The following is a 12,577-nucleotide window of genomic DNA, read 5'->3' as shown; positions in this document are numbered from 1 at the left end:
TTTTTTTAATACTTATAAATATAACGCTTTGGTTGTTTTCACAAGCTTTGAAGTTTTAAAGTGATAATCTTCCGTTTTCAAGGTTACTTTTCTAAAAGATAAGTCTAAAGATTTGCCTTTGGAAATGTTAACCAGTTGGAAACGTTAACCAGTTGTTAGTTATGTATTAGTACTGGGATACCACAAAGCTTTGTCCTCCGTCCCAAACTATTTCTATGTAAATGAGAGAAATATGGATTCATAGAGTTTCCCTTTCTTCCAAGGATCAGGGCCTTCTTTTCCGGTTTAAATATTGTAAATGTCGATTCTATCACCTCCTACTGGAAGTGAAGGGTATTACAGTGGTTCTGATTGGATAAGTCAGAGAAAAGAAACCAGTGGACACTTCAGCTGCAATGGTAAAATATTAACAACCAGAGCCACCATGTGGCTTAATTAATAGAAAACCTTTAAATTCATAAGATACCATTAACAGTCTAGATGCGTTCATTACTGAATGAATGAACTTTATGGATAAATGCGTCTAATAATTATGCTTCTGGAGTTGTACAAATCCACTATTGTCTTCGTTATTAAATTCACTGTGCCTGATTTTTACACAGCTTTATTAGATTTCCTAAGTGACATTTAATTAATCAGAGCAGCACAAATGGGCACAATGTCCCCTTTCAATCCTGCCCCAGTTAATTTATTATTATTCAGACAATTGCAAAATAGTGCATTACCTTAAATGTCAGATTTAGCATAAAAAAGCTCCAATGTCTTTAAGATGTCCCTCTACGTTTCAATATAGGCATCACTTAGATGCCGTAAGAATATGTGGTGTGATGGTAACAGAGGGTCTGCAGCTCTGCTGGTGAACAGAGAGAGAGATATCAAGGACGACAGGTTCAGGAAAGGTAAAAGATGTGTGGATTAGGATAAGTTGAGCCTAAAGCCGGGAAAAATCCAAACATGGGAAAGATAAAATTAAAGAAGTTGAACAAACACGGATGAGAGTCTGATTGGGAGTCTGCACCAGGAGGGGGTCATGCTTTCAGTCGGTCATGGTCAGTGAGTCGGCATATTGGTGTTATTTTTGACACAGGGGAATGGCCACAATGCGTGACAGAGACTAGGATATTTCCTTACCCGGGCGCAGCAAGACACTTTCTAAACAACAGCAGCCTGATATGGCTGGAAGAGACCAATGTCTACATATGTGTGTAGATGTTGGGGGTTTATAATGAATACCAATTAGAGTAAAGAAGCAGAACACGGAGATACACCTTGTTCTAATAGCTGATTTTTGGATGAGTGCAACCCCCCACCCCCAAAATACAAAAACTGTAAATGTCAGGGCAATGTCGTTTTCTCTGTCATAATAAAGTTTTCAGAGAACACTGTGGGAAGTGACAATGCATATTACTTTCAGCAAGCAACTTAAAAGAAAGCAACAGGAAGCGAGAAGGAAAAGAGAAACTCCTCATTACAAAGAAATATAGATTAGCAAGCCAGTGGACATATGCCTGCACAAAAACGGAAGGAACTGTAAAAATACATAATTAATGACTTATTCTTCAAAATACTTGTGAGAGCACATGGTGTAATAAAGTAACTCCTCACACAAACAGACTAAGCATTACCAACAGCACACTGGGATGCATTGGAGAAAGGAAGAATCTAAATATTCCCACCTCCTGGCATCTATTCAAGGTTAAAAAATAATAAAGGATGAAGATAACTTTGGAGGTGTTAGAGATACGAAAGTTAAACAGCAAAAGGACAGAATTGTAGAATGAAACGTGACGTTTCTACAGAGCAGCTCAGACTGTACAACAAAGCAAGTTATTTTCCATCTCTTACAAACAAAACCAAGGAAATGCCAATAAAGATCCACTGAAAATCTAAGTACATACACGCATCGTCTTTGTCAAATAGGAAGATACCACTAGTTTGCACATCACAGGGTAAAATTTGAGTTTTTGCACAACTGGACCACTGCAGTTCATGAACCGAATCAATAATGTCAACTATAATGTTCTATCAGCATCTATAATTTTAGTTTTTATGTTTGTTTTCTATTCTGTTCTTTCTTCTAACATTATTTACAACAATTTCCTCCAAATGTTTTAGAGGAGGACCTCGTCCGCAGACAGCAGCAGGGGTACATGTGAGAATCTGTGGATGCAGGTACACGGCACAAGCCAGATGAGATTATCCAATAAGCCACAGCCGAAATAACTAGGCTCTGAACATTTTTTATTATTTTTTTAAAGGTCAAAGCGGTGGAAAGTAAGGAAGTCCAGCAAGTCAGGCAACAGAGCAGCAGATAAGACGATCCGAATGTTTTGTCTTAAACCACAGCAGTAGCAGCGTCGTACGTGTGCTGGTAAAAAGACAGATACTGGAGATGGAAAGGTTTCTCTGAGCACTGAGATTGGATAAATCCTCTGACTACTGTGATTTTTTTTCACTTTATAACAATTTTTTTAGACTTTAAGGTGCAAACCTATTTTCACATTTGTAATAAACAGAAACATTTATTGCAGACAAACAGCTATCACATTTATTATCATCATAATAAATGATAATAAATGTCATCAGTGGCAGCCTCAATGGAAATTAAACTTGTTTGAAGAGTGTTGTTAAATTTAGTGCCCAGAAAACATGTTAGTGATATTGTAAATTTGATCATTTTTCCTTGTAGAATATTATTTCATTTATGAAGGAGAAAAAAGTTTTTTTTTTTTCTATTCAACCTTGAAAAGCAAGTGAGAGAGAAAGATGAAAAAATAGAAAAAAAAACATTTTTTTTATGTTATTTTTATTTTTAATTATTTAATTGCATTTATTTATTTATTTTTTTTTTTAGCTATTTTTAAAACATATTTTCATCTTAGGAACAAGAGGAAGTGGTATCTGGATTCCAGCCTTTGATTTTCCTTTTCATCTTTCAAGCCTGATGGTTTGACTTTGTTGCATTATGAGGTGGAAAGAAGTATAACAAAACCAACCGAACAGAAAAATGTGCCTTCCAAAAACTGTTTCTATTTTTTATTTAATTACAAGTCTGGTGAAACAGTTGGTAAATGTTGAATTTCCTTGTATACAGAAGCAAAAGAAGCTATTTTAAAAGCGTATTCAATACATATTTTTTGTGCTATGCGCACAACAACTTATATTAAAACTGACACAAAGCATTTCATGGTTTTTGGCTTTCAACTGTAGCCTGGTAGTGTAATTTCCATGTATCTATTGGTCTTTTTAAGGCCATCTGAGCAGCTCCCTCTGCCAGGACGTAATATACATGGCAATATATTAGTCTTCGTATAAAAGCACAGGAAAGCGCGCCCATCTTCAACCTCTGCCAAAGCTTAATATCACAAAGAGAGCATTGACTGAACATGAATCTGAATCGATGTCAAGCTTATAGGGGGTTTCCTGCATTCTCCGCCTCCTTTCAAAGCACCGTTAAACCTGTTCTGGCAAGATTGCAAAACTTTACGGGTAAACAGGGATGCAAACAGACAAGCCTGCGACAGTAAAAAGCGAAAACGTTCGTCTTGCTATCAACGTGTTGGTGCAATCACGAACAAACAGCAGGCTGTCGATGCGAGCTCAAATACCCACCTGATTCTGAATGTAGGCATGAACCCTTTCAAGCATTCCCTCGCACGTGTACTCGTAGGGCAGGAACGGCTCCACCTGCGGACACAGAAGCAGCGGAGGAAGTCGGTGTCTGAATGCCGAGCCATTGTAATTACAGGAACCGAGCATCTGATAGTTAATCCTAGCTGACATATTCATTAGCGTAATTGTAGAAGACTTATATCATGCCACGGGCTTCACATAAAAATCAATGACCTCATACATCAAAGGTGGCAGCCTTGAAAATTAATTTCATTATTATTTTTGGCGATGACTACGTCGATACATCACACAATGGATGGCGCTGACAGCAGATCAAAAGGTCGTAGAGCGCCACAGATGGGGGGGTTTAGTGTAATCTGGGTCCTGCTGGAGCAGCTATGGAAGCCTGTCACTTGCCTTCTGCAGTTTGATGATATAAAATGTTTTGAAATTCCCTGAGAAGAGCTGATCAATAGCACTTAATACTATTTCTGGTATTAAGACCAGACCACAGAAAGAAAAGATGCACTTGAGTCAGACCATTCACTGTACAACGGTGTCTTTAGATGTATGGAAATGCCACCGTTTGAAGCTGTTGAGGAATGATGAAGGAACAGGACGAACTCTGGTTTGAAAGTGGTGGTTCCTCTCTTTGACGTCGTACTCGCCGTTTACCATCAGACCACCCGATGCATTTCTCCATTTAAATTGATAAATGGTTCTTTCTAGTACTCTGTTGCTCTTAGCCACGTCTTATTACATTACTTTATCCGAGTTAAATGAAATGGAGCTGGCACTTCATCAGCTGTCGTGCAATGCAATTTGCCTTTTGGGCATGTTGTTATAATAGAATGAGAGGAAAACAAATCATGCAGGGTGAGCTGAATTTCTGCGGAGAAGAGATCGCACAGAGACGTGTACAGTAGAGGAAATGCTAATCTGACCTACTTTTGATGTGGTGGGTTTACTCTGTGTGCAACTTTTGTAGCAGTTTATGTTTTATGAAGAGAGACAGAAAACTCATGAATGTAGAAAAAATGCACCCCCTGCCCCCAAAAAGAAAAATGGCCATCTTGAATGACATTGTGTCAAAAATAAATATTTGATCCCCTACAAGATGTGAAGGAAAATACCGACACAACTGTCATACCTCACAGAAGAGATGGTGTCTTAATAATTGCACGTTTGCTGGTTTTTCTCCAATTTTATTGCTGGTCATTATAGCCAAACACTTGAATTTCGGTTTCTTCTGACCAAAGGAAATGTCTCAAAAAATTACACCTTTCTATCGGAATGCATTTGATGTTAAAATATGTTGTTTTTATGTCAATTATGGAGTAATATCTTCATCAAGTCTGAGTGGTCCTTCAGTACATGTAGACAAAACTTTATTTGCAGCTTGAACCGTGTCATTTGCTTTTATTGTGCAGTTGATACCACATTTTTGAGACTTGCAAGTGAGCGTGAACGGTTACGTGTTCAATGCTGAAAATCCAGTTTAATATTGAATTAAATGTTTTTAATTTAACGTTTGGGTGTTAAATTACACTTGCAAGGTAAACCTAGCTTTACTTTATGTACTGCAAGCAGGTGACACAAACCACCCGTCGTCACATCAATTACCACGTCCGCGCAAATGAAAAATGTCACCAAGTAGACCAGTTGCTTGGCAACTAGAGGCTGTGGGAACTTCTCCCGTTGCTGCTAGTCAATAAACGGTCCAACACAAGGCCCCTTGAGAAATATGAACGCTTGGCTTTTGTTGGACAGATAAGATGTGATGTGTTGATGAGCCAGCTTTAAAAGTCTTAGTGGGCAGATTTTGTGGTCGAGCCAGGAACGTTTTGTTTGGATTGTTGACTTAAGATGAAACTGACCAGCTGCTTGCAAACATTCATACTGAGCGAATAAAAAAAAAAAAAAATCAGATTTTTGTTTGATTTTGTGTGAATTAGTCACTCCATCGCTCCAAGCTCCATCCCTTTCTGCTCCGCCATTAGTCATCTTGCATGTCGAGCGTCGCGTTTCCTTCCCCTTGGATCAGCACTTCAAGTATCTAACAGGGCAACGACTTGTACTTTGTTTTGCCTCTATCAGCAGGAAACACCTGGTTGGTGGAAGCGCAGATGCATCTCTGCACCACGAGAGGTTTGGCAGCGACTCCGGGTTGTTCTGGTGACAGATTGAGAACAGCGTGATTGATTCATTCGATGCAACGCAAACAACGCTTGCTGCCTGTGGGGCTGGCCTCCAGAAAGCTGCTGTGTAAAACCAGGTGTGGGCACAGTTTACCAGCAGAGCCACTCAATATCTCAGGCAATTAGAAGCAAAGTGAGCTGAGAGGAAGCCAGCTAAGCAATTCTGCTGTAATGTCAGATGCCAAGATTAAGAGCTTTATTAACGGCTGCGGGGTTTAAAAAAAGTGGGTCAATGCAAGCTGAAGGAGTTCATTATAACCTCACCTATGTGTAATATGCAGCCGGGTGCACCTTTGGTTGCCGGTGATAATACAAAAGCTTTACTTTGATGGATAAGTCAAGGGTTGGGGTAGAAAACGGAAGCGATTAACATACGTTGATCTTCATGATCTCACGGATGGTGGCGTCAAACACTTCAGAGTTGTTGAAGTCGATGGTGATGACATGTGGCCTGCCGATGTACTCCTCTGCGTAGGGATGCTGGGAGGACACCTGGGAGAGAAATATATGGGGATATTTATAAATAAAAAAAATTAAAAAAGTCACAACTGCAGTTTAATTAAAGTTAAAACAAAGCGTTCTCAGTGGATCCCCAGATTTCAGTGTGTTTTACTTGCATTTTGTGTGATATCCCAAAACTGCAACGTGCAAGGAAAAAGTATACATGATAGCAAAAAAATATATCATTTTGTATTCATTTCCTATGTGTCAATAATTTTTCCAGTACTACAAATACAGCAAACATGTTTTTAGGGTCTAAAGAAGACTGATTTTTTTTCTGTTTACTTCATGCAAAAAAGCTTAATTTCAGTCGAACTTTACGGCTGGCGTCAATAAACCTCAATTTCAAAGTCTTGCTAAAGTTTTTTTCTAGCATAATACTGGACTTTGACTTGTCCAGTCTAACACATAAGTATTCTTTGAAGTCTCTGTCTACTGTATGTACCTTTTATTGTCCTGTTTTAACAAACTGAACGTCATCTAACAAGTTTCTTTCCAGGATTGCAATGCATTTAGCTTCGTATATCTTCCCATCAAGTCTGAACATTATTCCTGCCTCTGCAGTCTCCCCACAGCATGATACTGCCACCACCATGTTTTCGGGGAATTGAGGTTCAGTTAGTTTTCCGTCACACATGCATGTTCTTTTCTTTCAACAATATTTTGTTTTCTTGCCACTTTTGTGAGACAGATTTGTGGAAATGCATGATTAATAGTTGTACTGTCTATGTTATTAATTAAGTGAGTTTTCAAGCAATTAGAAACCATCAGACTAAAAGGAGATGAAATACAAAAACAAATCTCTCAGAATGGTATACAGACGAATTTTTAGGACCGTTCTTTCCCTTTCCAATTGCCTTCTATTTTCACATAAATTCCCAGCAGAGCAAATTGAGTTTTGAGGTTGTAACCTCATGAAATGTGAAGTGGACCAAGAGGTATGAATATTTTTGCATATGTAAATAAACAGGCGTGTTAAGTAAGTGCATGTTACTCATGTATCAGGATTTCCCTTTTGGCAGTTTGCTACTCTGGAGCACGACTGAAAATAAACAGTAATTACTGTAGAAAAAAAAAAAACTCCTGCTGCCCATTAGCCTGGAAAAGTGATTTGTAAGACTTTTTTTAAAATTAATCTGGAGTTCAGTGAGTGGAAAAAACACTCAAGTCAGCTGCAAAAGTTCCTCACGCTGAATATCCCACCAAGTTTCCCTCCAAGGTCAGACTGTGTGAAGCCAAACAAAATTGCAAAAGACTAATGTCCGTGGGTGAGACCAGGATTTTTTATCCCTTTATTTTTTTTAAACAGAGATACATGTGGGAGTTTCAATCAAATGTGCCCCTGTAAAATCTGACAGGGGATTTCCATTCAACTCAGCCATTTGAATGTATTGCACATTTTTTTTCCTCTTGTTTTTAAATCTTTTTTTTTTTTTTTTTTTTTTACAAATTCAAACAACTACTGATATAAACAAAACCAGCAGCAAGACCTAAATTGTTCATGGCAGATGCACATATTGTTGCATAGTGTATGAGCACTCATTGCTCTGCACATAATTATTGTACATGGTGTTTGATACTGAAAATCATCCGTCATAGTTACAATATGAGAACAAGCTCACCAGTTTACAGGAAATAAAGCTCATAGAAAATAAGTCAGCCTAAATCTGGGTGAGCTTAAATTATGGATACCTTCCCTCGCAAAATATGTTAATTTGGTGATATACAAGTATAAAAAAAAATGTTTTCTGTAGAAGGGACATCACATTTATATTTAAAAGATGGGTAGTAACAGTACACTAAATAAAGTAGGACAAAGAATAAAATAAAAGAAGAATGTGGGGATATGTAGTGTATTTACAAGTGCATGGCAGCAATTTCTATCACTCAAATTCAGCGCAGTGCATCTTCCAAGATGACTATGTGACCTAGCTGCATACAAATTGTGATGCAAATTGTACAGGCTACAAAGGCTGCAGTTCATAAGGTTGTCTTTTGGTGCAGCTGAAGAAGAGGCGTAGATAGTTGGAGGATGGGGAGACAGGAGGAGCTGGAAGAACTGTCAAGGAAACGCAAGAGGAGAAAGAAGAAATGATATCCTTGACATGAGAATAAAGTAGCCTGCAGTCGCACACATCTCTTTGCACTTAGGCTTTGCGCTGGCAGAGTATTACTTTTTAAACCTAAAAAAAAAAGTTATTAGCTAAAGTGCGAACCGGAGATATACATTTTTGATAAAAGATTATAATCCATAGCGGCTTTTTTTTTTTCTTATTTACTTCATATTGAATAGTAAGCCGTTGTTAAGGCAAAGATGAGTTGGCAAAGAAGGTCAATGTGACATTTTATATCGCACAATTCTTGCAGCGGGCTGTGCCTTTATGATGAAAAACGATGTGATTTAAGTGATGGGGGGGCTTGTGCCCCAGAAGGGCTCTATTTCTAGCAATGCTCCCACCCTAGAGCGACATCTCAGAGTCTACGGGCCCCAGTTAGCATGATAAATGTTAAAGTTCATGACAGTTTAATTAGAAAAGAAAGAGACTGAACAAGTACGGCTTGCTTCGGAGGGCTGTCAGGAGGGATGAGTTTCTCCTTCCTATAAAAGAATGTGGCAACATGTGGCAACAAAGCGAGATCTTAATGAACCACCAATAAAATCTTGTAGAGTGATTTCCTTTGGACAGATGACACCAAAATGCAGATGTGTGTGTGTGTGTGTGTTTTTATGCACAACCCAATTTTGCTGAAGACCAAAAACAGCCCCTCAACTCATGCAATCCTTCACATGTGGTGGTGGAGAATCAATGATTTGGGTTTGTTCATTACAGTTTAGTTCAAGTCAGTAATGCCTTGTTAGGCCCTAAGAAAAACTATACGTTATAACTTATGTGTCTAAAGAGGTTCTCCTATAGTGGGCTGTTTTGCAGTGACTGATTAAACATCAGCTTGTAGATATTTGATTGTTAGATTACTGCGCTGTAAAAAAGAACGCGCAGAGTTTATATCATGGATTGTAATTTATTAGGCTTCTTCCTATTCACAATCAGCTCCAGAGACTCCAAAGCCAAACCCAGAACACAACTGGCTCTGACACCGAGACCTTCTTGCAGCAGAAGAGATTTCACTGTTTAACTGAGAAATTATAGAACATGATCCTCAAAGCGTTTCCCGTTTTTTTCCCAGATGACAGATTTGAGAGAGCAGGTGTACAACAGTATCCTCAACTCCAGCTTTAGCACACATTACCACAACAACAGCTAATGATAGATGAATGAATGGGCTCCTTTGGGTTCTGTGACAAGACAGGTCTTCAAAGGCACCGGTACATTTTATTCTAGTTGGAGATCTGATGTAGATTCTACATAGTCTGTAAAGTGTTGACTTGCACCGGAGCTGAAGTGTGTTCAACTGACCGCTGGAGACAGTTGAGAGAGGTAGGCAAGGGGGCACAGGCATTTCATGACTGAAGACAACATCGAGTGGAACAAAAATACACGACTGAGATGGAGGAGAAAATAATTGAGGTGTGACGGCTGTGGCTCAAGGGACGGTGAGAGGCTAGGTTAGGTGCATGAGAAGAGGATTCTGAACTTCCTCTTTCATCCTCTTTTTCTTCCTCCTTGAGCACGCATCTGTAATAAGGTTCTGCTCCTCTTGTTCGTTTTTGCGGGTCGCTGGAGATCCAGGTATTGCTGTTTGAAGGAACATCTCACTGCGTTGGTGTCAAGTGGCATTTACCCAGAGTTCATCCCTGCCTGTGACCAGGACACATCCCCACATACTTTCTTTAGCTTCCTGTGATCATCTCCTCCTTTTTCCCCACTGAACGATGGGTTTAAACACAGATCAAATAAAGACAAAACTCTGATCTCCCTTGCTTAGAGCAGGTCATGCAGAGGGGCCGAATGTATCCCTGACATTTACGAAACGGATTCAATATTTTAGCTACTGCTGCAAACGTAAAACGGACAGATCTGGCTCTAACCTTCGAACACGAAATGAAGAAATTGAACCTATGGGCCTATAAATCTGAACCAGCTGAAGATGGATTGTAGATTAGCATGTCTTTGATTACATAATCCCAGTGCTATTACACCACCTTTAATTTTTGGGGGTCCTTTTGAAATCTGTGTGCATCTCCATCATCTTGAAAGCCGCTGGAATCAGGAATATAACATGCCGGTAAACAAAACCTGTTAAGACGCTGCAAGATGGTCCAGTCGATATGATACATGATGGTTTTGGCAGAATCTACAGAGAGGAGAATGCATAAACAAACGCTCACTAAATTTTTTTGAACTGAAGAAACGTTGCGTGTAAAATCCTGGAGCGACAAACAAAAAGGTGATACTGAAATCACTTAGTTTTTTTTTTCTGTTACTTGAGTTTTTCTGTAGTGTGACTTGTAATGTGTCAGAATATTGTTCACTGACTGAAATGAGAAGGATGAATGAAGCAAACATCAAAGCTGGGAAATCATTTTTTCTTTAATTATCATGCCTTGATGTGTAAAACTTTGGAATTGAAAGAGGCTGAGTTTACTTTTTTATCGCTGCAGTAGCGTGAATACAACAGGCACCTACCTTTCTGGAGGTAGGCTTGCCTCTGAAGAACTCGTGATTGAGAGAGCTGTGAGCTGGACTAAACTTGGGTTGCAGAAAAATGCAGCCATTGGCTATCGCCTCTAAAGGAGCGGGCCCTTCATATGGGAAGCCGAACCCGATGAATAGCTTGCAAGGAAAGCGACAAACAAAAGATTCCCTGTGAGTACATCAGGCTGCTCACATCCAGGCGATTTGTTAAAGCGAGTCCACACAAGCAAGGCAAGACATTTTGAGGAATAAACTGAGCTGATGCAACCATTAGTAGTTCGCCTCACCTTTGCCTTTCTCAGGAGCTGCTGCAGCTCCTGCTGAGGCAGCAGGCCATGATTCTTGACAAAGGCAGGAACCTCTGGGGGGCGCTGTGTCTCATAGTACACTGTGCCATGGATCTCCATGTAGCGATGCAGGATTGTCAGGAAATTTTCCTTACCCTCAAATATAGAGAATAAAGAGATCGACTCTGTCAGTTACTGCTATTTTAGCATAATTAGCTATTTTCTCAGTATTGCTTTAGCTTTAAAAAGTCCAAAGACAGATTTTTATTCATTTAGGAAGAGTTTTTTTTTTCTTTCCAACAAAATTTTACTGACTCTGGTGAAACTTTGAATTTGTAGGGAGCCTTGTTGCAACTCAATGCATCCAATACCAAACTTTGCATTACATAACTTTATGTTGGTCCCATTTGGCAATAAAAAAAAGTCAAAAACATTAATGCATTTTTGAAGCTTCTTTTTCTTTAAAAAAATAAAAATAAAAACAGAAACTGCAGATATTAATTCTTTTGTACAGTACTTTGTAGTGGGTAAATCGTAGCAGTGTTTTATTTAAGGTCCCCGTCAAAGACATTGAACTTAACTTTCATCCATAAAGCCTTTAATAAACCAAATGTTTAATTAACATAAGACTTTACTTTAACAAAGACATAAGTACATTCTCATAACGTCGGCCATATTGGTTAATTTCAAAGATTATTACGAGGACAAGAGTCAGATCTAATCATCTGTTCAAACATCGTGGTGTTGGTGACTAACTCAGTGTTTGTGGAGTTTGACAAAAATGATTTAGTTTTTTTTTTAGCAATGTTTACGCCTAGTGTTATAATGTGGGTGAGCTTAGTTGAACCATTTTACTGGAAAAACATGTTTTTGTTGAAATGCTGCAAATTATTTAATAAGCTTTGTCTCCGAGGCTTGAATCATTTATGCAGGCAACTGAAGTATTTCCACATTTTTATGCACAAGGAGAGCATAATAACCAAGATACGGTTTATTTTCTTGCTCTATTTCCTTTTCCTAAGACGCATGTGCACAGTCACCATGGGCACGGATCTCACATTAATTATGGAGTTTTGTTGATGCATTTGAATTGTTCTTTTCCCAGTGAGTGATAATCATGCAACTAACAACTGCAATTATTAAAAAAAAAAAAACAAAAACAATAATTGGCTACACAAGTCTGAATTCGTGACAGATACTCAATAAGAAGAATTCAGCCGCTCTGCTTTAAAGCCTCCCATTTAATCTCAAGTCAACAGACAATTGAGACACAATTGAGTGTTCCAGCATGATAATGATCCCAAACACACATCGCAACTGGTTTTGGAAGAGACTAAGCAGTTTAACATCGAACGTTCGGAATGGCCACAACGAACCCTATTAA

The 12,577-nt window shown here is 38.8% G+C and overlaps 1 protein-coding gene across 4 annotated transcripts in view; it reads right to left on the bottom strand.

The window, feature by feature from the left end:
• Window positions 1–12,577, bottom strand: part of mgat5b (alpha-1,6-mannosylglycoprotein 6-beta-N-acetylglucosaminyltransferase B) — a 70,293-nt gene that overhangs the window by 4,032 nt on the left and 53,684 nt on the right. For all 4 annotated transcript variants that reach the window (XM_016661857.1, XM_007574184.2, XM_007574188.2 and 1 more), the window contains 4 exons: window positions 11,194–11,349; window positions 10,898–11,044; window positions 6,186–6,302; window positions 3,613–3,687 (listed from right to left, as the gene is read on the bottom strand). In XM_016661857.1, the coding sequence (XP_016517343.1) occupies window positions 3,613–3,687; window positions 6,186–6,302; window positions 10,898–11,044; window positions 11,194–11,349 (495 nt within the window). The remainder of the gene's footprint in view (window positions 1–3,612; window positions 3,688–6,185; window positions 6,303–10,897; window positions 11,045–11,193; window positions 11,350–12,577) is intronic.

The sequence above is a fragment of the Poecilia formosa genome, unplaced genomic scaffold (genome assembly GCF_000485575.1).
Source record: "Poecilia formosa unplaced genomic scaffold, Poecilia_formosa-5.1.2 Scaffold346, whole genome shotgun sequence".
NCBI classification, from domain to species: domain Eukaryota; kingdom Metazoa; phylum Chordata; class Actinopteri; order Cyprinodontiformes; family Poeciliidae; genus Poecilia; species Poecilia formosa.
Note: the sequence above shows the minus strand (reverse complement) of the source record. Positions and strands in the feature narration are given on the sequence as shown.